This window comes from Denticeps clupeoides, chromosome 15, assembly GCF_900700375.1.
Source record: "Denticeps clupeoides chromosome 15, fDenClu1.1, whole genome shotgun sequence".
Classification (NCBI taxonomy): domain Eukaryota; kingdom Metazoa; phylum Chordata; class Actinopteri; order Clupeiformes; family Denticipitidae; genus Denticeps; species Denticeps clupeoides.
Genome location: NC_041721.1, coordinates 3,303,622 through 3,330,650, shown reverse-complemented (window position 1 = coordinate 3,330,650; position 27,029 = coordinate 3,303,622). Strand labels below are relative to the sequence as shown.

Sequence of the window (27,029 nt, the reverse complement as noted above, 5' to 3'; positions counted from 1 at the left end):
TAGTGTCACGGCTATTGGAATGGAAGTCAACGTGCACTGCGAGCCGCCCCACATGCCCTGCTCTTCACCCGTCACCTCCCACCACTTGTGTGTGACTATTTCAGTTAACTAGGTCACCCAAGCTGACTTGCCAAAATTAATGTCACCAAAAAAGCTAAACGACCTGTCGTTGCAATGGCTGCGTTGTATGGGCACCATTTAGCATCAGCATTTAGCAGAGTTTGTAATGCATCTACCAATTCGTCACTCAAAAATGTTGGTTTTATTTTCAAGTTTTATTTCATACATAAGGCTCAAAGCTGTGATATTAAGCACTCAGAATCTTGTTTGGTCAATACCCATCACTACCCATCATGTCTGCTGTGTTACAATGTGTGATCAGTAATGATGCACTTATCTAGTGTTGTTTGCGTCATGAAATTTAGGACGAAATATCAAACCTTTTTGAGACGACGAACGCAAGCCAAGATGTAAACGCTGGTCATGTGACGATAACTATAATGAAATATATGTAAATATTGCTCAATATGTAATATTGTTGAGGAATAAAATGAAACTAAATAGGGTTTACAAAAAAATTATGTTTTTTAATCGCATTATTATTATGCAGTATTTCTGTTTCCTGTGTGTCCCATTCAGTCACTTCAATTAGATTTCAGAATGCTTGTGGTGGGTTACCAGATGACTGGGAGAAAAAGATAAAGTGTTCTTTGGACACACTTTATTTACAATGAAGTGGGGGGGTGGTAGTAGCCTAGTGGGTAACACACTCGCCTATGAACCAGAAGACCCAGGTTCAAATCCCACTTACTACCATTGGTGTCCCTGAGCAAGACACTTAACCCTAAATTGCTCCAGGGAGACTGTCCCTGTAACTACTGATTGTAAGTCGCTCTGGATAAGGGCGTCTGATAAATGCTGTAAATGTAATGTAATGTAAAATGTAAAAACAAAACAAAAAGATCAATAAAAAAATTATATGACTATAATAAAATGTTGTTTTGTCTGTTCAACCAGGTACTTGTACTATATTGACTGGGTTAAATTGAATTGCATTACTAAATAAAAAGGGATTCAAATCTAGTTTTCATTGACTAAAACATGTATATAATTCTGACCAAAATAAGACTAAAATGTGTAAAGTACAGAACTCCACATGTGTTCATTCATAGTTCTGATGCCTTCAGTGAGAATCTACCAACGTAAATGGTCATGAAGATAAAGAAAATACATCGATTGAGAAGGTGTGTCCAAACTTTTGGCCTGTACTGTATATACAGATATTTTTATACGCTCATCCACTGTTTTTTTGACAATTTATTTGTACATTTCACTTTTTAAATTATACAGTGTGCATATTGTCCATCCTGTCCACTTTCTGCCGCGACTACGTACATTTCCCACCTGTGGGACTAATAACATATCATCTTATCTTATCTTATCTAACCATTCATACTTGAATATTTTCTTCTTTTATTCCACCTTCAGACTTTTCCCTAAAACCAGCCAGACATTATGTCATTTCAGACTTGGTTTCCGACCACGTTCTCCCGGATGTTTTGGAGTCCAGCGTCCGTCCGTCTGACCGGAACCTGCAGGACAGACGGCGACCTTCCAAACCATCGATGCCCGTCCCTGGAGGAATCTGTTCCCGTTGCAGCTTCTGGCTTTTATTCACATAAAACAGAAAATACGCACACGCTCCCCACCCCGGACACGCCGGCCTGGTGGTGAAGACGGAGCGAAGCGGAAAGGCGTCTCGCAGGCGCTCCGGGGAGCCGCGTGTAACGCGATATCGTCCGCAGTGGAATTTTCCACCGTCCGCCCGCTCCGGACTCCAGGTGGGTCCCCTCCCCGCGTCCCCTTGCGTCGCCGTGCACTCCGTCCGCGTCGCGGGTCCCCCACGCAGCTGCGCGCCGGGCCGCCGGTGTTTCCACGCGTGGGCTTCCACCCCCTCCCTCGACACGGCAAGGTAACGGGGGTAACAATGCGGGGTGCGTGTGTGTGTGTGCGTGTGTGTGTGTCTGTGGGCAGGTTCGGATCAGACGGTTTTTGCCGCCAAACGCGACTCTCTGTCTCTCGCGGATTTCGTCCCGGTTTTTCGTCGGACGGAAACGTTGTCGCGACGTTTTTGTAAGATTCTCGGTGGAAGCCGGAGCGCGGCGGCGTTTTATTTTTTTTTGGGGGGGGGGCGTCCCCTCCCCCCACGGAGCCCGGGGACCGGGGCGTAAAACGGCGCGTAAAACGGGCACGAACCCTGGTGGCTAAACTTTTTTTTCTTCTTCATCCTTTTCTTTTAAATCGAATCGATCTGTCACGCCTTTAATACGTTAAATAAACCAGGTGTGTTTTATTCACGTTTATTAAAAACGAGTTAAAATTGTCCCCAGACATCGCGCGCTGTGTCCATAGTGACGGTGACTGTAGCCACACATCACATTCGCTGCGACAATATTTCCTCCCCCCCCACACACACAAACAAACCAGGAGTTTTAAGACTCGATCTGCACAATTAACGGGTTTAATTCTGTTATGCGCCCGTCGCAGAGGAATAAGGAGCGTCTCTGGTCCGCGCCCCTGTCCCTGTGCCAGGCCGACGGCATTCGTGGAGTTCCACCTGCAGGTATTTATAGCCCAGAACCGTCAGAAGTCTGCCACGGGCTTGGCGGGGCCGCGCGAGGAACCCAGTGTCACGGGTGGAAATGTACGCCGCTGGTGCTTCACCGAGACGTCTCAGGGACAGCTTATCGAGAGTGGGGAATGGACCGAAGGCCGCCGGTGTCGTCCGGTTTTTTGGGTGCTCATTTAAAGCTCGACTTTGGGACAGAGTCGGGGCAGCCTCGTGCAGTCAGCGGGCGCGTTGTAAGTTATGTAATTTGAGCTCAGGAATAGTTGGCGAGGTACGACGAGTCCCTGCCAGCGCCGGGTCATCGGTGCTGACTGTTTTGGCCCGGTTTCAAGGTGATGCGAAGCTCCGTCCGAGTGCAGTGCCCTCGGCCGAACATGTAACACGGAGGCAAATCTGTAAAAGGAGACAATCCACACATATTTCTGATCTCATGTATATGTAACATTTTTGGTGGGGATGTGAAATGGCCTTGTTGGAAAAATCATGGCAGTAAGTGCTGCACGTTTTCATTTGAACGGGTTTGACGGATCGAGTTGTTGTTTAAACCTGAATTGGAGAAATGGAGGTGCACGCAGGGCACAATATTCAACTTCCAGGAACAGTTGGTTTGGGGCAGATCCACCGTGTACGAGATTTGGGAAAGTACGTGTTTTTACCCATCAAATGTACCACAAAAAAATGGTCGATTTGTTTCGGTGTAGGTCGAGTTTTTAAATATACCAAGCAAATTATTGGCTCACAGCAGCATAACACAAAAAAAGGACAAAAGGAATGAACAAGAAAATGCACCAAAGAAAACCGCACAAGCAGACATAACGGCACATAGCCCAGTGTGGTAAGACTCTGTGTCTATGAAGGTTGTCGGTTCGAGCCCGGCTCCTTGAGTAAAGCCCTTAAACCCCCGGCTTCCTGGACACCGCAAGAATGATATGTAAATACGATGTTCAGTTCCAGTCGTGACAGGTGCATAAATTGTGCCTTAAAGGTTACAGATGACTAGAAGAAAGTGAAAGTGAAGTGATTGTGATGCACAGCACACGGTGACACGGTGAAATGTGTCCTCTGCTTTTAACCCATCACCCTTAGTGAGCAGTGGGCGGCCATGACAGGCGCCCGGGGAGCAGCGGGTGGGGACGGTGCTTTGCTCAGCGGCACCTCAGTGGCGGACCGGGACCTTCTGGTTACGGGGCCGCTTCCTTAACCGCTAGGCCACCCATGTCATTTCAGGATGGGATACATTATCGCTACTGGACATTCGTAACTATACCGTTAGACAGTGGAGCTTCCATTTCTCTTTTGTAAACTAGCAGGGGTCAGGGCCTGATGTGCAGCCTCACACGAGCAACGAATGTCAGGGGTTTTGGGCAAATCAATAGTGTCCGATAAGGCAGCAGCGCGGAGGACTCAAGGCCACTGGAATCTGGGACCGATTGTGTTTGCTCGGCAGACAGTACTTTTCCACGAATGCTGTAGAGGGCCGCTGTAAAATCCCCATTGTTCTCAAACAAGCAGACGATATAGGGGAGTTTGGTCTTTATGATAAAAAAAAAAATACATTTGGCACCCGCACCAAACTCTTCAAAGAACCTGAATTTGATAAACACTTGTTGATTGCTTTGTACCATTTAGCCCTCGCTGTGCATAGATAGTGTGGTGGACTCAGTTCGCCATCGAAATTCAGCCTCCTTTCTGTTATAAATGCATTTATAACGCGCTATAGCATGCACACTGGTTCTAGTGCATGGATATGAACGAATACAGATGGCAAGTAACCACCAGAAGGGTGAAGGTGACCACCCTCTCAGAAGAATTTGCAGATGGCCTCCTTGTCCACAACAGCTCGCATGTGTTGACTTGTGGGTTCCAACCCTCAGAGCGACTGCGCTCATGTTCTCATCTTGCTATTTAAGACCATAAATCTAGGTTGGTGTGTATTCCTGAATAGTTTTTGTGTACATCATGTTAGGACACACCTTTTCGAGAGCGTTGTTAACTAAAGTATTACATCCTAAATCTGGTTGCAGTGCAGCCTAAAAAAACCACAGCTCACCTGTTTAAAAAGACAAAATGATGGCACATCAGTAGCTGAAAAGGACAGGAAAAAAACTTAATAAAAGCTATAAAAACCTATTTAGTCTCTTATTTTCCAAGTTCTCTGCTGTACATGCGTAGTTAAAATAAAGCATGCTTATAGACCTCTTATTGTAGAGGTAAGATGTACACAGACTGAAAGAATAGGAACAAATGTTTCAAAAGTAAATGTAAAAAATAATTTTTAAAAGTTGAAAAATAAAATGTTGGTAGTTTAAGAATTAATTGGGTGCAAGCATTAGTGCATTGTTGCTTGACGGGGTGTTGCAGAACCCCGTTCATGGAGTAAATCGATATTTGCATGAGAGTGGTCGAGCTTTGCAGAGCAACTGTGGAAATCTTGTCATTTGAGAGAACGAGCTCCGAATCGTTGTGGAATATCCTCCATCTTTATTGATCCTGTATGTGGCAAACGCCGACCTGTACTTGATGTGGCCAGCAACATGGTGTGTGCAATCATTGCATATCACTTCAGCCTTACGAAAGTCTCCATCCAAAATGCGGAGACATGCCTGCAACCTTGCACCGCATGTAAATGGTGCTGAATTTCTCCTTCATTGACAGCAGTGGGAGACGCCATAAATGTTCGTATCACCCAGGGCATTTGGTTTATACTGTGATATAAGACGATGGGTTAAGCATGAACATTTACAGCATTTACCAGACGCCCTTATCCAGAGTGCAGTACAGTCAGTGGTTACAGGGACAGTCCCCCCCTGGAGACACTCAGGGTTAAGTGTCTTGCTCAGGGACACAATGGTATTAAGTGGGGTTTGAACCTGGGTCTTCTGGTTCATAGGCGGGTGTGTTACCCACTAGGCTACTAAGGTGTGCATTTTAGTTCTTTCTGGTCACATTGGTCAGGTTTGAAGCAGGCATCTCGTCCGTGTGTGAAAATTGGACGTTTTGGAGCATAAGTTGACCAGCGGCGTCCTGTTTCTGCCGAATAGTGAATTGGCTTGCAGTGTTGCCACTCGCGGGACCCGCTGCGATGCAGGTGACGCTGGCTGTGACATCAGAAGGTCCGGCTCAATACTGACCCCTGCACACGTGATGAGGGGGGTCATCCTGTTGTTGTCGAGGTGCCTCCTGCACGTTTGTGTGTGTGTGTTGCGTTGCAGCAGAAGCAGGTGTGCCTCGCTCCTGATTGACCCCAGGCTGGCGGCTTCTGATTGGCCCATTTGGTGCGAACCTTGTGAACTTGAGAGGTGTAACTCCATATAAGGAATGGCCCTCGGACCTGGAAGGTATTTGCTGAGAGAGGAGTGTTCCTGGGCATAACTGCAAGCTTCTGTAAGGCTTTCCAAAAGTTCAACATCTTCTTTAAACTTAAAAATAGAAACGAGTTAGAACTGTTTGAAGCTCAAACTTTTCTGTTTTCCGTGCTGTACATGTTTTAAACTGTACGGTAAACCATTTCTATATTTCCTGCATGCCTATATGTATAAGTAAATGTATATATATATTTCCCGGTTCGGAAACAGCTGTCTTTGTGTTGTTAACCCGCTGGTGGAGCAGACAGCAGATGGTCCTGCTGTGGGGTCAGGACTCCTCACCGATGGTGACCTTGCAGGCAGCACAGCGAAGTCGCCGCTTCCAGACACAAACGCCGCCCGCCCGCCCGCGCCGGTGGCTTTTGTCCCCAGCCGAGCATCGCAGAGCAAACAGCTGTTGATGCAACAGGACGTGTTATCTGGCCGGTGTTTTTTGGGAAGGCTGCGTGTTCGTGACGCAGGGAGGGAGGATGTGAGTTTGGGTGGGGAGAGTGGCGCTGAGGGGGAAAGCCGGCTGCCGATTGGCCGGGGAGGGCCCCTCCCTCTGCTTTTTTAAGGGGCTTCCTCACCTGAAGGCCCAAAAGGGCCGCAGATCTCCGCTTCTCCTCGCTGAGTGAGTCCACGCCGCCGGTCTCTCTCTCTCTCCGAAGCGCTCGTTCTCTGGCTTTTTGAGTGAGATGCTTGGTGGCAGATCTCGATGAGAAGAACGCGTAGCGACCAATAAAAACCACCACCTCCGGCGAATGTCTGCAGCACCGGTTTCAGCCTCGGACCGACGACATTGTTAATTTGGGTGCTTTTTTTTTTTTTTTTTTAAGAGCATCTGAGTAAGTCCTGGCCGGGTTCTCTCGCTCGCCTGGCTGTTCCGTTCTTCTCGGAGGATTTGCCGCAGTGTTCCTGCACAGTAGCCAAACGTCGGCGAAGTGGAGCTTTACGTAAGCGCCGAGACCTGAAGTTGACAGGCCTGCTGCGCAGGTTTGCATTCATTTCGGGTGCCGTCCGCAGGCTCGGTGGCCAAAAAAAGGCGGAGAGAACGGCCACGCCACCTGCGAGAAGCTCTGGTGGACGGGCTGTTTGTTTCCGACAGAATGGCCGCTTTGGCCGAGCGTGTCCGTCATGTCAAAGAGCGTTTTGTCCCCAGAAGGGTGGAACTGTGGGTAATTGGGCGTCGAAGCGGTTTTGGCAGGCGAGTCCTCGCTTGCGTAACCAACCTTTTTGTTGGTGAGCCGAGACACTCAACTGGGCCGATGTAGTCCTGTTCAGAAACTAGCTGTCTCCAGGTTTAGGTCTGAGTAGAAGTGACTGGGACTTTTTGGGGAGAATTCCTGCGGTTCAGGGTCACCACCTGATGTTCCCCAGGATATTATCTGTTTGCTGAAAGCGCCATTGACCTTCTCTGAAGTCTTTGATGTTGCTTTCTTTCCAGGATGGGAATTTCTCTGTAAGGGTGTACTGACCTCTTTGTTGCTGCTCGTTTGCAGAACGTTTCCAGGAGGTTGAGTCCATAGACTGAGGAACGGCACTCTTCGATCACTCTCTCCTCTGCATTACGTTTCGCTTGAACACCATGGATCGCATGGAGCTGAAGAAGGTCAGCATGGAGGCAGACGACGACAGCACGGACAGCTTGGACTGCCGCTACACCGAGCCCATGGACTCGGAGAAAGCCACCATCAACAGGTCTGTGCAGCACACGGCGAAATCACCATCTGCCCAACGTCCGGCACGCCTCTGCATTAGAGCATCTCTCGACCATCAGATCTACTTCCGTTTCACTCGTGTTCATTTCACTTTCATTTTAGTCAGTTTCTGGACGAGGACGGTGGGGAGAGCCAGAAGTTCCTGGCAAATGGAATTATGAAGAAGAAGAAGTATGAGGAATACCACGAAGAATATGTAAGGAGTGTTCTTCCCGAGCACAGTCATGTCGCGTGTGTATGTTCTGAATTGCCGACCCTGCTCTGATACCTACTTTAACTGGGGTGCTCAGAAAGGCAAGTGTAAGGGTCTGTCGAAGTCCAGTTGCTGTTAATGGCACAGTAGGTCTTCAGAGTTTTCTCGTCACCTGTAAAGTCACCAACTCTCATCTCCGCTGTGATTTTCTGCTGGAATCGAGGGTTCGTGTCACATCATATCATGTCTACCAGTCAAACGTCTGGACGCACCTACTTATTTATTTATGAAATAACACGTCAGGTTATGTAACAAACGGAAAAAAGTCATCATTCACTCACGTTAGTGAGCATCTCATCAAGCGGCTTCTGATGATGATGATAGTGAAGGTAAAAAGAGGAAAGAAACAGATTAATCAAGCATCCTTCGCTTTCTCCTCATACAGCAAACACGTCCAAACATTTAACTGGTAGTTTTTTGAGTGGCTTTGTGCTGATGGTGCGATGTTGTTCTCCTTCCTTCCCTCTCCATGCAGCACCCTGGACATGCATCTTTCGGGATGTCTGTCTTTAACCTGAGCAACGCCATCATGGGCAGCGGCATCCTGGGCTTGTCCTACGCCATGGCCAACACTGGCATCGTGCTTTTCTCGTAAGTGCGACCTTCCGGCGACAGGCGTCCCCCTCCTGCTGAGTGGCTGGCGTAGTGAGAGTGGCGCGTTACGTGGCGCGTGCACGTAGGTAGCAGTCAGGGCTAAACTTAGCCTGGAAGACCACCCAATCCCCCAAGACCCTTCCGCTTTGCGCGGTGCGAATAGCGATATCTGCAGCAGACATGCCAAGCTCCTCTGTCCGGCCGCGGATTGAGCAGAACAGCTGCCAGGAGCACCGGGTCCACGGGTCCTCGTTCTGCCCACCACGCGCTCCCATGTCAAAACGTAAAGCATTAAAACGGAAATGAAAAAGAAGTGCCCCCCCTCATGTCAGATGGCCTCTCCCGGTTATTCCTGTCCAGCTGACATTCAGGACGGTCGGATCCCGTGGCCGGGGCCGTGGCCAGAAGTGTGTTCCTCTTTACACTCTCCTGACAGTGTGCGAACACATGCTGCCTTGTGTCAATGGGGCTGAACTTCAGTAGGTTACGGTGGTCCAGTCCAGATTTATCGTCCTTTCTGGTGCCGGTTACAGGAATGTTTAAATACCCATCTGCCAGTGGACTGAATTCATCAGCGGTCTAATTTAAGGTCATCGTGGTAAAAATAATTCCTCCTCATAGTCCGGATGGATTCCAGAGGGGCATTCCAGTCTCTGGAAAAGTACAGTCGAACCCGTTCTGCGGGCCAGCTGACTTGTGGCTTTGCAAAAACTGTGTTAATATTTTGTGTGTGCCGGAGAGAAGTGAACTTTGACCCTGCGGTTTTCCTTGTAGAATTCTCCTCTTTGGTGTTGCCGCTCTCTCGCTGTACTCCGTACACCTACTGCTTGTCACTGCTAAAGAAGGAGGTAGGGCCAGTCCGTCCACGCCCAAACCAACACTCTATATAAACCAATTTCTACACTGAACCCATTTCTTTCCCCCAACAGGCTCTCTCATCTATGAAAAGTTAGGCGAGCGCGCCTTCGGGTGGCCGGGGAAAATGGCGGCTTTTGGGTCTATTACGCTTCAGAATATCGGAGGTGAGCATCCAGTCAGATGTTTGTGTCCATTTCATGGCCACAAACGGAAGATACACTTTAGAGGGAAATAAATCCACCGCCAACCAATGAACGTGTGAATGTGACATTAATGCATTGCATCATATTTATAGTGGCAGTAAAACATCCATAAATGTATCTAGTGGCCTACACAACCTTCTAATCAGTGTACACTGTTCAAAAGTTTAGGGTCATTCACAAATGTCCCCATTGTTAGCTTATTGTTAGTATATATGGGGTTTGGGGGCTTAAGTAAGTATTAGTTATAAACGGTTTTGCTCTGATTTTTACTTCTGTAGCTATGTCAAGCTACCTCTTCATTGTCAAGTATGAGCTGCCAGAGGTCATCCGAGCTTTTCTTGGACTGGAACAAAGTTCTGGGTAATTACACACATATACTTACACACATACACAGGAATAACAAGAGTTAAAGCATTAAAAGGAGAGAAAGATGCTGGACTACTTTAACTACTTTATTATCATATATGCGTATAACATACAACCTGCTGAAGGGATAAAAAAAAAAAAAGAAAAATCATATTCAGCAACAGATTTTTACAATTTTTTTGCTTGATAGATTAATGAATTTAGAGGCAATCTTGTGTTCTCTAGGCCCCATACACACAAGAACGTTTTTCTCTAAAACGGGAACATTTCTATCCATTCTGGCCTTGCGTCCACACAGAAACGGCGTTTCAGGTGACCCAGAATGGTTATGTCCTAAATTGGGTTCCAGAGTGAATTTCCATGAGAACGGCAAAGTGGCTTTTTTTGTGAAAATTAACTCCACACGCTCGTGGTCACGCTGCAGCAACTACAAGAAATCTTCTCTATGGTGCACATTCCTAATGGGAAGACAAGACTGGAGAACAACGACGCGTTTAACTCACCAACGGAGGAGAACTAGGCGGCAAAGAAGGAGAGCTGGGATTTACAGAGGCTGAAACAGGATGTTCTCTGCATCTGCATCTCTGCATCTCCGTGTGGACGACATTATGTCAAATAATGCTCCCGCGTGGATGCAGGTTTTTCAGAAACTGAAAAGCCGTTTTAGTGAAAAGCGTTCTCGTGTGGGCGGGACCTAAATCTTCTAATATAATCTTGTACATTTTGTCTTTGTATGATTTTCGAGAGTAATTGAGCCACAAAAAAATGCACAGACAAAATATTTACTTCTTGTGAAGCTGTGAGCACTTTTGTGAGAACGAGACATAATAGATAAATAGATCTATCTATACGGAGGCTTTTTTTTCTATTTCGTCTGCAGAGAGTGGTACCTGGATGGCAACTATCTGGTGGTGTTTGTGTCCATGGGTGTTATTTTACCCCTGTCCCTGCTGAAAAACCTCGGTAAGTGCAGGCGTTTTTAAATAATGTCCCAGTTAATGCTGGGTGTAGTAGCCACTTGCAGACCACAAAATCCCAGGTTCAGACCCCACTTCGTCCCTGAGAGAGACGTTTAATCCAGAGTGTCTCCAGGGGGGGACTGTCCCTGTCACTACTGATTGTAAATGGCTGTGGATAAGGGCGCCTGATAAATGCTGTAAATGTAAATGCTGTGTACTTCTTCAGGCTATCTGGGCTACACCAGTGGATTTTCTCTCTCATGTATGGTCTTCTTCCTGGGTGTGGTAAGTTCTAATTTTCATATATTGTACATAACTGTCCATATAACAAAACATGTTTATTGTGTAAATAATCTGTTATGCTCAGTGCGTCATAAGCGAACAGTTTTGATGTCTTGTAGCTGATCTACAAGAAGACGCAGCTTCCCTGCCCGCTGCCGTTCATGCTGCACCCCGCGTCTAACCTGAGCGCGAATGGCTCTTCGCTCTACCCGGCGTCCAACCACTCCGCTGTGATGGACTTCTCCCGCGCCGACCTGGGCGCCGCCCACCTGGACCTTCACTCTCCCGCATCGGCCCACAGCACAGGCGTCCACTACGAGCCCCACCCTGATGACGTGGAGGACATGTGCACCCCCAAGTACTTCATCTTCAACTCTCAGGTGTGTGGACCGGTTCATGTATTTGCGTATTAAGTGTGTGTTCCTGTTAGACTAGAACAGACAAAGGTTGTGTGTGGGTTCATGAGATAATCATCTTCTGTGTGTGTTGTGCAGACTGCTTACACCGTGCCCATCCTGGCCTTCGCATTCGTTTGCCACCCTGAGGTTCTGCCCATCTACAGTGAGCTGAAAGAGTGAGTTTCAGGAGCCGCGTGGCTCCGCTATCGATCACCAGACACACACATTAGCAGTAACCCTGTCTGGCCTGAACTGGACCCTCTGAGCAAACAGAGAAGAGAAGGACTTTGACACTGTGACAAAGCGGCTGCTTCTGTTGCGTGACATTTAAAAAAAAAAAGGGAAAGTTGTGAAAGACCACGATTGATCGACGATCTCCTTCCTCCTGTCCCTCAGCCGCTCACGGAAGAAGATGCAGAGGGTGTCCAACCTGTCCATCCTGGCCATGCTAATCATGTACATGCTGTCTGCGCTGTTCGGATACCTCACCTTCTACGGTAAGGTTAACAGACGGAATAAAACGCAGCCGACGCAGCCGCCACGTGTGTTTTCTGAGTCCGTTTCTGTCCTCCTCACACAGAAAATGTGGAAGCGGAGCTGCTGCACACCTTCACCAAGGTGTACAAATTTGACACGCTGCTGCTGATGGTGCGTCTGGCCGTGCTCACAGCCGTCACCCTGACCGTCCCCATTGTCCTGTTCCCGGTGAGTCCCTCTAGCACACACTCGCATGTAGTCATAGGGTCCCCTCCTCCAAGGCCAGTCTGTTCTTTTGGCCTGGATCTGAAAGCACACGCTGTTCCGCCATGATGTCATCGAATGGCACATTAGAAACAGTGGCACAGTGAGGAAGCTGCTTGCCGCCCTGATTCCGATGTGTCCCCTGCCACCAGGAGCAGTTGGGGAATGAGGACCTGGACATAATATGGACTGTGACACGCATTATGTCACTCCACATGCATCCAGGGCCGCTGGGGGGGCAGAACAGCCAGCAGTTGTGGGTAATTTAGCCCTTTGTACCTGCTCTGCCCTAATAGGGTTTGGGTTATATTTGGACTGGACCCAAGACTGACACCGGCAAAGTTGTGGCTGCTGAGGACAGCAGGTTGTCTTTGCTGATCACGTAGACACACTCCCTCAAAAAGGGCTTTCAGTAGGCCACCAAATCTGGATGGAATGGGGGTTTTTTTGGTGCGTGTACGGTCAGTGTGGCTCATAGGTCATCTCCACTGGATTGGTGCTGGTGCCAGGTGCCGTTCTGGTGCTCGGCCGGTGCTGAACTGGGACCCAACTCAGAGCCGGTCCGCATTAACAGTAGCTTCAGCGCTCCACTTTTACAGACTTCGGCTCACCACCGTTTCCCCCACCACCCACCCCAGCACTTGTGACGCCATGGGTACTTGCTACTAGACCAGCAAAGTTTAGGGGCCACCACAAAAGCAAAGCCCTGGTTCCAAAATTGGGAACCAGCACGGGAACCAGATCAGTGGAAAAGGGGGTATCCCTGAAGCGCCCGAGTACAGACTGGGCAGTAGAGGGCGCTGCGTGGAAGCCGTGAACTGGTTCAGCAGATGCTGGTGGGTGGGCACATGGAGCAGAAATTGTAAAGGGGGCTCTGCAAAAGGCTGTGTGCATGAAAGGATTTGGGTTTAAATAATCGTACTGTGAAAAATAAGCTGACATCTTACAGCTACCTATAATTTTTGTGCAAACGTTTTTTTTTTGTTTTTTTTAGCGTACACTCATAATAAACTGTGTGCTCTTGTTTGTCATACGAATTAACTGCTAGCCTTGTGAGAAACACACGCTGACATGCTGAGCTGTTAGACAGGAGCTCCCGGGAGCAAGTGGAATATTCCAGAAGGCAGACGGTGGAAAAAAAAACCCTTCTCTGTGGGTGACCTTGTGGAGGAGCGGCGCTGCGTAGCATTTTGCCATTAGGTGGCGCTGTAACCCAGTATGCGTCGTTATCACGACGAAGAAAGCACACAAACGGCTGGCTGGCGGTGTGCAGCATTGCACAGGTTCATCGCAGTCTGCTTATTACAGCCAAACGTGATCGGTTCCAGCGTCTTTAACAGTGCAGCGCGGTTTAAGGTGGGCACCGTGTAGTGCAGCGTGTTTTACGGGTGGTGGTGGGTTGGTGTGTAACACACTCGCCTGTGAACCAGAAGACCAAGGTTCAAATCCCACTTACTACCATCGTAGTGAGTGTGTCCAGGGGGGGACTGTCCCTGTAACTACTGATTAAGGTCGCTCTGGATACGGGCGTCTGGTAAATCCAGTAAATATAAATGTAAATGGCAGGCACAAAGTTGAGTTGCAGTTGGATATTAATCCAGACGTTGAGGTGTCTGGCATTGTTGGTGGTTTTAATGAGTGAGTATTTCAAAAAGCTGAAATTGAAGCAGACGTTACATAATGTAAGAAAAACAAAAACAATAAAAGCTGAAAGCTGCTGGACCAGAATGTGATTTGCCGTGTCCCTGTAAATCTGTCACCCTGAACACGGCCTGCATAGGAGAAGACTGTATTCTGAATGCGCACGTGTTCGTGTTTTTTACTCCTTTCATTAATTGTGCTGGTGCTCTGATATTCTGCCTGCGGAGTCGGACTCATAGAGGTTATGAACGTTCGATTCAGGTCTAGGAGAAGAGAGGCTGACTTTCTGCAGGAAGCGGAGGACCTCCTGGCTCCATGGTGTGTGGGATGGTTGCGTTGAACGCTGTGAGCAGAACTGTGATGGCCGGACTCTACAGACAGATTGTTCCACGATTGTTCCAGATTGTTCCATGAGGTGTGGGCCTTAACGGGTGCGAGTGCTACAGACAGGACACAGTTGACTTCTTCTCACTTCTCTCCGATGCAAACAGGAACCACTGATGACAACACGTCCATGTAGTCCATATCAGCGGTTTTCTGATGTCACTTCTGGGTAGACGGGCGTATCAGATGTAGAAACATTGCATTGCATTACGAGGATCTCTGTACTGGGTTTATTTCTGACGTTAATCACAGGGCGTATAATAAAAATAGCGAGAAAAAAGTCCCATGTCCACACGAGAAAGTTTTTTCTCTAAAACGGGAAAATTTCTATCCATTCTGGCCTTGAAAACGTCGACGTATAACCCCAGCCTGCAACCGCCATACATACGGAACGGATAACGTGCTACGTGCTATGGTGCACGTTTCTAATGAAAAGTCAAGGCTGGACGTGTTTAATTCACCACCAAACAAGGAGAGCAGGGAGTTGCAGCGCCTCTCAGAGGTGTGGAGGGGGCTTAAAACAAACGCTCCTGTGTGCAAAAAAATAAAAATAAAAACGTTCTTGTGTGGACATGGCCTAATTTAGCACACAGAGAACAATATAAACCCCACGTTTGGTCCCTAACCACCGCTGTGTTGATGGAATTACAGTTAGTAATTCCAGTGGCCTCAGTAATGTCCTGTAGATGCACATTATTAGTGGTGGTTCATGGGATCCGGCATTTGGACGCCTCTGAGAATCCTTGCGCTTCATTGTGCTGAAATGTCAGGGACCTTCAGACGCAGAGATTAACTTTGCTGTGTCTCTGCTCGGCCTTGGCTTTGGTGTTGAAAGTATTTCAGCGGAGTCTTAATGGAGTCTGGCAGTGCCCATGACAGAAATGCTCAGAGCCGATGCCATGTCAGGAACACGAACTCCATCCCAGCTGCTTCCATCCCATTTTTTTTTATGCTGGATTTAAATTAAGATTTGATTATTATTATTATTTACGGATTCAGGATTTCTCCCTCACTGATCAGATCCTCATGTCCCTGTTAATGTCCATAGAGGTGAAAGTTAATGATGAGGTTGTGAGTTAATGATGATCTCGACTCCAGCTTCTCTTCTATTTTCGTGCTACGTAATGATCATATTATACCGCGCTGGATGTATCTTGCTGCCATAAGTGCATTTTTATGCCCTGTAAGCTTTTGATAGCAGAAATCTGTTGTGGAAGCTTAAAGGGCCAGGTAGCAAGTTTTATTCAACTTGAACAAAGGCTCATGATAGTCATAATATGTAAGAATTACTCTCTTTTTTTAGCACAGTGCCAGGCTCGGGCTCAGGGCCCAGACCTTCCTGCTTTCCTGGGCACAGACAGTGGCCGTTTGCCACAACTTTCACCTTTGTGGGGGCAGTCATACTGTGAAGGAGGTGTAAATATCACACTCCGTGGATCTAAAAGAACCTGCTGAGCTCGCTGTAGGGTGCTGAATAGTTTCAGCAGAACCGTCCCAAGACACAAAAATGTGGCACCGAGGTGTCGGATATTAAAGGGCACTTCTTGAAGTCAGAGCCTTTGTCATGCTTAGCAGAGCTGTGCTAAAGTAGCTTGTTTGTGAGGGTGCCCATTAAATATGAGCCCGCTAAGAAGCAAAAAGTTTTTTTTTTTTTTAGAACAATGACATCAAAAATGGCAACGACACAAATAACATAGAAAAAGAAAGAAGGGGAAAATGAATAAAGAAGTAAGAAGTACGCCCCCATCTCACAAAAAGAAAATAAAAATGCACGGTTGCCTGTACAAAAGCATTCAATCTGGTAATCAAAGTTCAGGCTGCCACTTCCCAAAGGATGTAAATATGTTCAGTCTCGTTGTGTATTCGATTTGGGGACCTTTTTAAAAAAAGTCGCGAACTGATGGCAGGCCACGCCTCCTTAGTGGCGGCTGGCTGATGCAACGCCAGGGAGAAGTTGCTGGAGTAACCCTGCCAGTGACTCCACCCCCTCCGCCTCCCATGTTCTGCCCCTCCCTGAACCACGGGGTTTTGCGAGGGTGCAGCTTCACCTGACACCCTGTGAACTTTCACCTACTTCAGCTCCTTTCCCAGGCCTGAGTCGATCCAACCTTAATCCCGTGACCCGGCCGGGGTTTACGAGTGGTTTCCACGCCCCCCCCCCCTCACTTTTTCAGAAGGATTTTTTTGTGATCCTTTTCTTATTTATGAGGGAGGCATTCAAGACATAATACCTGGTGCAGTATGTTAACATAAAAGCTTCCTTTGATTAAAAAAAATAATGTCCTCGCTGTTTATTACAAAAATATTGACTTCATCTGAAATATTTTTTTTTTGATGTATAGCATACAATTTCCTGTTTTCCCAACAAAAAAAGTATTATTTGTCTTATAAGCAGTGGTGGCCTAGCGGTTAAGGAAGCGGCCCCGTAATCAGAAGGTTGCCGGTTCGAATCCCGATCTGCCAAGGTGCCACTGAGCAAAGCACCGTCCCCACACACTGCTCCCCGGGCGCCTGTCATGGCCGCCCACTGCTCACCAAGGGTCATGGGTTAAATGCAGAGGACAAATTTCACTGTGTGCACCGTGTGCTGTGCTGCTGTGTATCACATGTGACAATCACTTCACATTCTTTAAATTCTTTTACCAGGTGATAAAGTGTTGCTCTCTGAATGGAGTATGATGTTCAGTCTTTATCTGGGGTGGAATTAATAAATGTGCATTATCGTAAATTTCAGATTCGGTCGTCCATCATCACCCTGCTGTGTAACGGTCAAGAGTTCAGCTGGCTGCGGCATATCTTCATTGCGGCAGCCATCTTGGTTTTCAACAACCTCCTAGTGATCTTTGTCCCGACCATTCGAGACATCTTTGGATTCATTGGTGAGAATAATCAGGTTTTCTGATAATGTTGTGCTCAATAATGGGTCCTGAATTGAAATGTTGATTCAATTGTAATGTCTGTATTTCTCTAAGCCATTCCCGGTGATGAATTGTTCTTTTATTCAGGTTCCTCTGCGGCTACCATGCTGATCTTCATCTTGCCTGCTGGCTTCTACCTGAAACTTGTGAAGAGTGTGCCAATGAAGTCACCTCAGAAGATCTCGGTATGTTTACACTTTTTTGCATTTAAAACAGTCTGTAAATTAAATGTTCTTGAGATGTTCCTCTCCTAAAATCCTGCAGAGTGAACCAGTGGATTGGATGTTGGTACGGCATCTTGACTTTATTAACTTCAGTGCTGTCTTCTCTCCTCAGGCGGCCATCTTCCTCGTCGTGGGCTTTATCTTCATGATCGTCAGCCTGTCACTGATTGTTATGGACTGGATCCACAACCCCTCGGCCTCCAGTGGAGGTCACTAAGCAGCACCTGTCCATCCTGAGGTTTGGATTAAAATGGGTCCTCACCAGCCCCAAAGAATCATCAGACTGAATATTTTTGCGGACAGTGAAAGATCTTTTTTTAACAGAACACACAATTTTTTCCCCGCAAAGTATTATCTGAGGACTCGATCCTTGCGCTTCACAGACACTTTTCCGATTGTAATACAATCATCGTATCTAGTCAGTCGTGTTTGCATCTGTGCATTTCTTCGTAGCTTTGCAGTGTAGTTGTTGAATGTAGGTTTGGGATGGCGGTGTGGTGCTAAATGGCAATCATCATAGAGAAGGCACAGCTCCCGGCCCACTGGTGCTCCTGCAGCGGAACCTGCATGCAGGACAGAAGCTCGGCAGTGCCCTCACAACCTGTGGCCTGTTAGTGTTATATTTTTTGAAAAGCATTTAATTGCATGACTGTGAAGGTGCTCCGCTGGCCAGTCAGTGGCTCAAAAACGTGCAGATGAAAGAGTTTCACTTCTTCGCCTCTACACTTCTGTTTTCCAGCTAGTGCTAAGGAGAAGATACGCAGCGATAATTCTGTTTGTAGTAGACAATTTCAGTTCATAATGGTTTGGATAGGATGTGGCGATACCATAATATCCAATTGATCAGTCCCTGTTCTTTATTCACATCAGTGTCTAATCGTGCTTCTATGGCCAGGCGGCCCAGGGGTCATCATCACTGCAGCAGCTCTGCTGGCCAAAGGGTTTTGGGCTGATGAGAACTGTCTGTAGTGCTTTCTGGGTAATTTTTCATCACCCTTATCCTCTACATGGAAATGCAGGCTGACTTGATTCATGTGTTTTGGTACCTGGCCTGGACTCTACTGTATTTACTGTATCCTGTTACTTATTGTTGACATACAGTACAGGCCAAAAGTTTGGAGACACCTTCTCATTCAATGCGTTTTCTTTATTTTCATGACCATTTACGTTGGTAGATTCTCACTGAAGGCATCAAAACTATGAATGAACACATGTGGAGTTATGTACTTAACAAAAAAAGCATAACTGAAATAACTGAAAACATGTTTTATATTCTAGTTTCTTTGCTCTGATTACTGCTTTGCACACTCTTGGCATTCTCTCGATGAGCTTCAAGAGGTCGTCACCTGAAATGCTTTTCCAACACTCTTGAAGGAGTTCCCGGAGGTGTTTAGCATTTGTTGGTCCAGCTCACCCCAAACCATCTGGATTGGGTTCAGGTCCGGTGACTGTGGAGGCCAGGTCTGCACTTTTTGTTAAGTACATAACTCCACATGTGTTCATTCATAGTTTTGATGCCTTCAGTGAGAATCTACCAACATAAATGGTCATGAAAATAAAGAATTAGAATGATATGGTGTGTCCAAACTTTTACCTGTACTGTATATTCATTCTTTGAATAACAGTCTGCAAAATATGGTAAGATAAGGATATCCCTTAGTTGCATTGGTACCAAGAGTTCAGTTGGGGCTCGAGTTTATTTGTAATTTGGAGAAACATGTTGGAGAATGTTTAGGTGAAAACCAAGTTGTGCCTCGAAACAAAAACCAAGCTGAAGGGAGCAATTCAGCGTATGGCCTTGTCTGTACGTAGAGTACAAGATATATTCATTGTGTTCAATCCAACCAAAGTGGACAATACTTATAGATCATTTGTTGATCGACCTATACATATTCATCCAAGTTGATATTTCAAATGAAATAGTATCATATTTTTGCATGTTTTGAAATTCAGACATGGTCTTTTTGTATATCTTTGTAAATAATTATCTGATACACTGTAGAATCTGGCAGGATCTCTGTAGTTTTCTTCGTTAGGGTTTCAGGTGGTGCAGAGTGTGCATCGTAACTGTTATTCAGCACGCTTTGTACATTTGTAGAAAAATGTTAGGATTTTACCTGTTGTATGTGAATGGCTGATGGATGACTCCGCCCATCACAGATGGTGGAACTTCACTATGGAGGGTTTATTTGTATCCGATATTTAAGTTAATTATCAATGTTACATTTACGTTAGTGCTGAAAGGTTTCAACTTCTTTGTTCCTTAGTAGTAAAATGTAATCCACACTGGCCATGTTTTCAGTTATTTTTACATTTTTCCAAAACTGTTTCAATGTTGGAAGCTTTGACATAAAATGACATTTATATTCAAATCTGATACATCAATGCGGGACGTGTAAACATGTGCATGATTTTTCATTTACATGACCAAGGGTTCTTACCCACAATGCCTTGCTGCTGAGGTGCCATATTCTGCATATTTCCTGCAACATGTGAACTGACTTTTTTTGCGAAATGAAATCAGTCCTGGCATCAGATGACTTGATGCCTGTCCCCCAGAGTCAGAATTCCCATCTTTTTATGGTCCTAACGACTGGCTGTTGCTGTGCCAGTACACCAGCCTCAGGATTATAAACCCACCCACACGCACCTTGTCATTCAGAGTGGGATGATCTGACGGACCTGTGCCTTGGTGTCACTTGGGTGCCTAAACAAGAATAGAGGGCGTCTATGAGATCTTGACATCATATTGGACGCATTATTCTGAAATTGTCCAGTTTCTAACTCGGGACGCTCCATCTTGCCTGCTGGCCACCATTATGCCTTTCAGACGTCTGCATCCTGTGGATCAACTGACGTTCACATGTATATTTGTTGGATTGAAATGCATTTTGTATGTATTAGTGATGTTTGGTATCATGCACAATAAAATATGAAATAACTATTTGGCCTTGTCTTGTTTCTTGACAGTTCTGCAGGATGTTTCTTTTAACTGTGATGCAATCTGTTGGAAACATTAAAATAGTCGAATCCATGTGATTCATTTCAGTTCATTAAAAAAGGGAAACTACCCTTTTTGTTTCAGTGTATTCTGTAATTTTACCTTTATTGCTTTACTCTCTTTCTCCTACTCTCTTGCTCTCATTTTCCTTCTCCCCTCAGACTCTTGTTTGTGTCCCTGTCTCTTTCTTTCTTTCTTCCTTTTATTAAAAACCACAGTTCATCATGAACTGTATCAGTTTTGGGCCTGGAAACCTCCGGTTTTGGGCCTGGAAGCATCAGCTTCTGCCTTCTGACACTTCCATAATTACAAGGGACAAAGAGCATCTCATTTACAAAATTAGCAACGCATGCGGCACATATGAAATGGACAGAATTGTGGACGTTGAGAATCCCATGTCTCCCTCTCACTCTTCCCCCCCAGTGTGGGAAGCGGTCAAAGAGGTCAGTAGGGTTCCTCTAAACTCAGGGTATGTACCGTCCACACCATATTCTCAGTGGCTGTTCTATCCTGTAATTTTACCTTTGTTGCTTTACTCTCTTTCTCCTTCTGTCGCGTTCTTGCTCCTCTTTCTTTCATTAAAAATCACACTTCAGCAGGATGTCCATGTAGAAGCTGCTGCATGTGTCACTGTGGGGTCTGTAACAGGCCTACTTTTGAGGGACAAACATTTATTCTTCTGTCTGCTCATGTACCGTCCAGACCCGCTAAACCACTCTCCAGGTCTGGGTCATCTGAGCAGGGTGCTTGGTGACATGCCACCCTGAGAGGTCACCTTACTGTGAGCTGCGGCTGAACGAAGCCCCTGGAGCAGGTCTGCTCAGGTGCACAGAACTCTTCTCATGTTTTCCAATATTCACCTCTGAAAATAAGTGAGCTGGGTTGGAACTGTGTGTTTGTACTTTGTGTGTAAATGAAGATTTGGGTCGTGTTTTTGGCCCGGGCATTAAGCGCAAGGCCCGTTCCTCTCTTGGATCAGGTCACCGGGCCTGTTCCTAATTTCATCTTCACACAATGCACAAAAGAGCAGGGCGTAAATGAGTTCATTTTTGTAAATTGAAGGGTACATTGAAGGGTAGCCTTTTAAATTCAATTAAAAACAAGCCTGGTGTAGTGTATTGTAAATAGAGAGACTAATTAACACGAAATAGTCTTATCAGTAGTTTTAACAAAGGTTTTATCTCCTTTGTCTCCTGTTTCATCCCCTGTTAATGTGTATGAAGGTTTTCATGTAAGAAATGATGCATTGCTTGTCTGTATTTGTATGATGCTGAGATGAAACTGAGCTGGTCCAATTTAAACTTTAAATGAACTGCTGCTTTGTTCCTCATTGTAGGGACATTCCAGCATCTAGAGTTTCTCTCACCAGGATGTCCCAGTACGTTCATCAATAAATGCAGTTGTATCCTATCTTCTGCAAAATTCTGCACAGTTTCCCCTTCATCTACAACACCAAACATCAGTTTTTGGATGCTCCTGGATTCATGGAATATTACACAAACGAATTACCATATTCATTCAAAATTGGTTTACACAGTATAACGTGTATTGAAATAATGTCTCACACAGCTGAGTATTCATGACAGTAGGACCTAAAAAGCTCAGCAATGACAGAGGATGAGGAGAGAATAATCCTGGATTTGTCTCAGTCAAAGATGCAAAAGAACAATGTTGTACTTTGTGCAATTCTACAAATAGTTTCATTGTACAAATACTGTGCCGAAATTATTATCTGAAAGAAGTGTTTTTTAAGCAACTGTTTTATATCGGCCGCTATGTTTTTGCACATAAGTAATGCAGGAATGGGAACTGAGGACGTGACGTCCTTTGTGTGACCGAATGGGAGACACAGAAACTAAAAAAGGAGACATAGCCCGTGGAGGGGGGGGCTCTGTCAGGATTGGGGGTACCTGGGAACGCACCTGGGCCCAATCAGGACTGGTGTTATAAGGCGCTATTGAGCCGCCCATCAGCGGCTGCAACATTTTTTGTGGACCATGTAACCTATGTGTGTAGCTTTCAATTCTGGCAGGTTAGTTCTGCGGGTTAGTTTGTGTTTTTCCCCTTTTGTTCACCCTGTTTTCGGCCCCTGAACCGTTTTGATTTGTGTTTAATAAATCACTGTTACCAGAATGTCCCGCCTCTGTATAATAGTGACATGAAATGAAGACCAATGATGAACTCTTGATTCTGCAACGGGAACAAAAAACAGACCAAGAGGAAAAAAATTTAGATTGTGTGCATGTGAGAGAAAATATATTTGTATATGACTGTGTAACACACAAAAACGCAAATCACTTTTCTGTCTAAATACCACCCTCCACACACACACAGACACACGCTGGTTTGGTGCTGGAGGACAGTGGTCAGCTACTCGGGTGGGGACAGTCATGTCACCTCTCTTCTGCTGAGGCTCAGAAGGTGGAGATTTGTCCACTTGTCCCTGACACAATGACGCACAGTCTGTTCAGATGATGTTTCCATATCTTATCCAACTGGCCACTGTTGTGTTGTCTACAGAGATGAAATTATGTCATCTAACATTTTTAAGAAGCCACTTTGGGACACAAACACTCACACACTCTCTGCTTCTAGTTAATTTCTGTCTGACTATTACATTGCGTTCATGGGTCTGGGTACAAGGGTCATGCTTCAGAACATAGAGAAAATGATTGATTGATTCATGGAATGCAGAACATTGAGTTCTGGACCTGGAATCATCAGCGTCTACTATTTGGACACCGCTGCAACAACAAGGGACCATCTCATTTACAAAAGAAGTAATGCATGCAGCAGTAATGCATGAACTTCACAGAAATCTCACCAGATGTATGAAATCCGGGGTTCTAGTGTCCACACCTTGTGACACGAATGGGTGAAAAGTGTGTGTTGGGTGTCAAATGACAAATAATGTCGTTCACTTGGTTCAACCTCATTTTCAATATTGTCCAGGCTTGGTCACCTTACATGAAAAAGAACTTTGGTGCTTCAGTGTAGTGCTACATGATTCTTGGCATTATAGAGATGACTTTTGAACAGCCGAGGTTTACCGAACTAAATTAGTTTAGCTCTGAGTACTAACAGGTCTAGTTTAGCGCTGAGTACTAACAGGTCTAGTTTAGCTATGAGTAAAAACAGTTCTAGTTTGGCTCAGAGTACAAACAGTTCTAGTTTAGCTCTGAGTACTAACAGGTCTAGTTTAGCTCAGAATGCTAACAGTTTTAGTTAAACTCCAAAAATGAACAGTTCTATTTTAGCGCCGAGTACAACCAGCTTTAGTTTAGTACCAAGTACTAAAAGTTCTAGTTTAGCTCCAAGTACAAACAGTTCTAGTTACGCGCTGAGAACTAACAGGTCTAGTTTGGCTCAGAGTGCAAACAGTTCTAGTTTAGCTCTGAGTACAAACAGTTCTAGTTTAGCGCTGAGTACTAATAGGTCTAGTTTGGCTCAGAGTACAAACAGTTCTAGTTTAGCTCTGAGTACTAACAGGTCTAGTTTGGCTCTGAGTACAAACAGTTCTAGGTTAGCTCTGAGTACTAATAGGTCTAGTTTGGCTTTGAGTACAAACAGTTCTAGTTTAATGCTGAGTACTAACAGTTCTAGTTTGGCTCAGAGTACAAACAGTTCTAGTTTAGCTCTGAGTACTAACAGGTCTAGTTTGGCTCAGAGTACAAACAGTTCTAGTTTAGCTCTGAGTACTAACAGGTCTAGTTTAGCTCAGAATGCTAACAGTGCCGAGTACGACCAGCTCTAGTTTAGTGCCAAGTACTAAAAGTTCTAGTTTAGCTCTAAGTACTAACAGGTCTTGTTTAGCTTCAAATGCTAACCGGTCTTGTTTAACTCTGAATGCCAACAGGTCTAGTTTAACTCCAAATACAGACAGTTCTAGTTTAGCACCGAGTACGACAAGTTCTAGTTTAGTGCCAAGTACTAAAAGTTCTAGTTTAGCTCCAAGTACTAAAAGTTCTAGTTTAGCTCAGAGTACTAACAGGTCTTGTTTAGCTTCAAATGCTAACCGGTCTTGTTTAACTCTGAATGCCAACAGGTCTAGTTTAACTCCAAATACAGACAGTTCTAGTTTAGCACCGAGTATGACAAGTTCTAGTTTAGTGCCAAGTACTAAAAGTTCAAGTTTAGCTCTGAGTACAAACAGTTCTAGTTTAGCTTTGAGCACTAACAGTTCTAGTTCAGCTCAGAGTACTAATAGTTCTAATTTAGCTCCAAGTACTAACAGTTGTAGTTTAGTGGCAAGTACTAAAAGTTCTAGTTTAGCTCTGAATACAAACAGTTCTAGTTTAGTTATGAATATAATCAGTTATATTTCAGCTCAGAGTAAAAACATTTATAGTTTAGTTCAGAGTTGGGGCAGTGGTGGTGGGTAAGGAAGCAGACCTGTAATTGGACGGTTGCCGGTTTGAGAATCGCTGAGGTGCCACTGAGCAAACGAGTACAAACAGTTCTTGTTTAGCTCCAAGTACAAACAGTTCTAGATCAGGGGTCACCAAAAAGGTGTCCTGCACACCTGAATGAACTTCTGTACTCGTAATTCTGTACAGTTCTGGAGTTGAATGAGGTGTGGTGTAACATGGAAAGATCTAAGATGTGGAGCACTGGTGACCTGAAGAGCATCTGGCCATAGTCAGAAACTAGTAGTGTAACACTTCAGTTGAGAAAGAACATATTTTCACTGCAGATAGTATGTAATGGGCGCAGTGCAAATTAAAACCTTTCCACTTTAACTGATCAGTTTGAGCTTGAATCGCTTCTCGTTTCTTATGGTTACATATATTTCACATAGATGCACATGTAATGAAAAGCAAGAATGTCTTTCTTATCAATGAGACACCACATGATAAAAGGTTAATGTAGACAGTGCAGCTTGGTGTGTGGGAACAGATGATTTGGGGAAAAGGTCCAAGTACCTGCTATCAGTGTGACGTGTGTACCCTGGTGAGGAGAAACGTGGGGAATTTTGTTAATTAGGCCAGTCAGACAGTAATTCTCTCCCTGTCCCAGGTGCAGGAGTCCACCAGACAGAGGAAGACACCACAGTAGATCTGTTCAGGTGATGAGGATCTTATCCACTTCAGTCTGGGAACAAATCACATGGACTAACTGCACGTAGAGAACAAGGTGAAAAGAGTAAAAAAAAAAACATTCATTTTTGAATTTTCATTTTTTCATTCATATTTGAATATTGCAGTAATAGATTTGTTTATATTCACAACATGAAAAATACCAAGTACAGGATCCAGAAACGTGGGGTTTTTACAAATGATTCCAGCCACGGGAAATCATTTCTATCCCACTGGCTGCGCTGTTAGATACGGACACGCGATACTTATGAAAACATTTCTTTCAAAACTGCAGAATGGGTTGCATGCAATTCCATTGAATCAGGCCTGCAGGTTCAATCTGGCAGACATCTTTCATCTCATCTTGTTACTTTTTAATTGGCCACTGTGGGATCTGATGAATTAGGAATGAACAGGTTTAGAGATCGGAATCGGAAGATCTATTTCCCTTTCCTAACCTGGTCGCATGACTAGAGAGCTTACAATCAGTATGCCAGGACTGCACAGTCATGTGACTTGTGAGACGTAAATATACAAACCCGGAAGATAACATTACACCAGACCATAGCTGCAAGACATACAAAGTACTGTTCTTGCATTGTGGCTCAAAAATTTTTTTATCCTAACACTCAGTTAATTCATTACCAGAGACCATAATAGCTGGTTTTGGATGAAGCACACAGAATGCATAATAGGTTGAGATGAAACAAGTTAATCCACCAAGGATTAACAGAGCAGGACGTACAAGAAAACCAACGTTCTTCTAAATGTCAAATATTCTTTCTGAATTTTAGTTATTCCTAAATCTTATGTTGTAATTTCAGATTCATTTTCTGAGGACGATAATGAAAGAGAAGTGAAACACAGCACAGCACATGGTGCACACAATGAAATGTGTCCTCTGCTTTTAACCAATCACCCTTGGTGAGCAGTGGGCAGCCATGACAGGCGCCCGGGGAGCCGTCTGTGGGGACGGTGCTTTGCTCAGTGGCACCTTAGCAGTTCGGGGATTTGAAAAGGCAACCGTCTGATTACTGGTCTGTTTCCTTGCCCACTTAGCAACCACTGCCTCGTCATCACCACACAGCCAAAAGCTGAATAAGTTGTTCTTAACTAAACTGAAGATGATCCACAGCAAAACATCACATGATGTCCTGCAACCACAGGATGAAACCCTGGAATAGATGCAGACGACTGTTTTAATAATACAGTGTTATTTTTACCTTAAGAATCATAATTGGAAGCAATGATACGTTGCACCACAGACAGCTCTGGCCTGCACTCGGATTGGCTGAGAGGACTCCCAATAATGATAACATCTCATGATATCACGACAGTGACACTGCATCTTATTCCTTATTTTTCCTTACAGTCACAAGATCACATGACCAGCTGCGGCTGAATCACGTTGCTTAGCAACAGCAGGATCAGAGATGAA

General features: G+C 45.3%; 1 protein-coding gene across 1 annotated transcript; it reads left to right on the top strand.

Moving 5' to 3' along the window:
• The first annotated feature begins 1,847 nt into the window (after nt 1-1,847).
• slc38a4 (solute carrier family 38 member 4) lies at nt 1,848-18,699 on the top strand. Its single transcript, XM_028954016.1, has 16 exons — nt 1,848-1,972; nt 7,476-7,674; nt 7,797-7,890; nt 8,423-8,538; nt 9,316-9,389; nt 9,471-9,563; nt 9,881-9,962; nt 10,849-10,931; nt 11,154-11,212; nt 11,329-11,589; nt 11,704-11,783; nt 12,004-12,104; nt 12,188-12,312; nt 17,108-17,252; nt 17,379-17,476; nt 17,628-18,699. Exons 2-16 carry the CDS (start codon nt 7,562-7,564, stop codon nt 17,730-17,732), a joined length of 1,629 nt encoding a protein of 542 aa, XP_028809849.1. The 5' UTR covers nt 1,848-1,972; nt 7,476-7,561; the 3' UTR covers nt 17,733-18,699.
• The last annotated feature ends 8,330 nt before the right edge of the window (nt 18,700-27,029 follow it).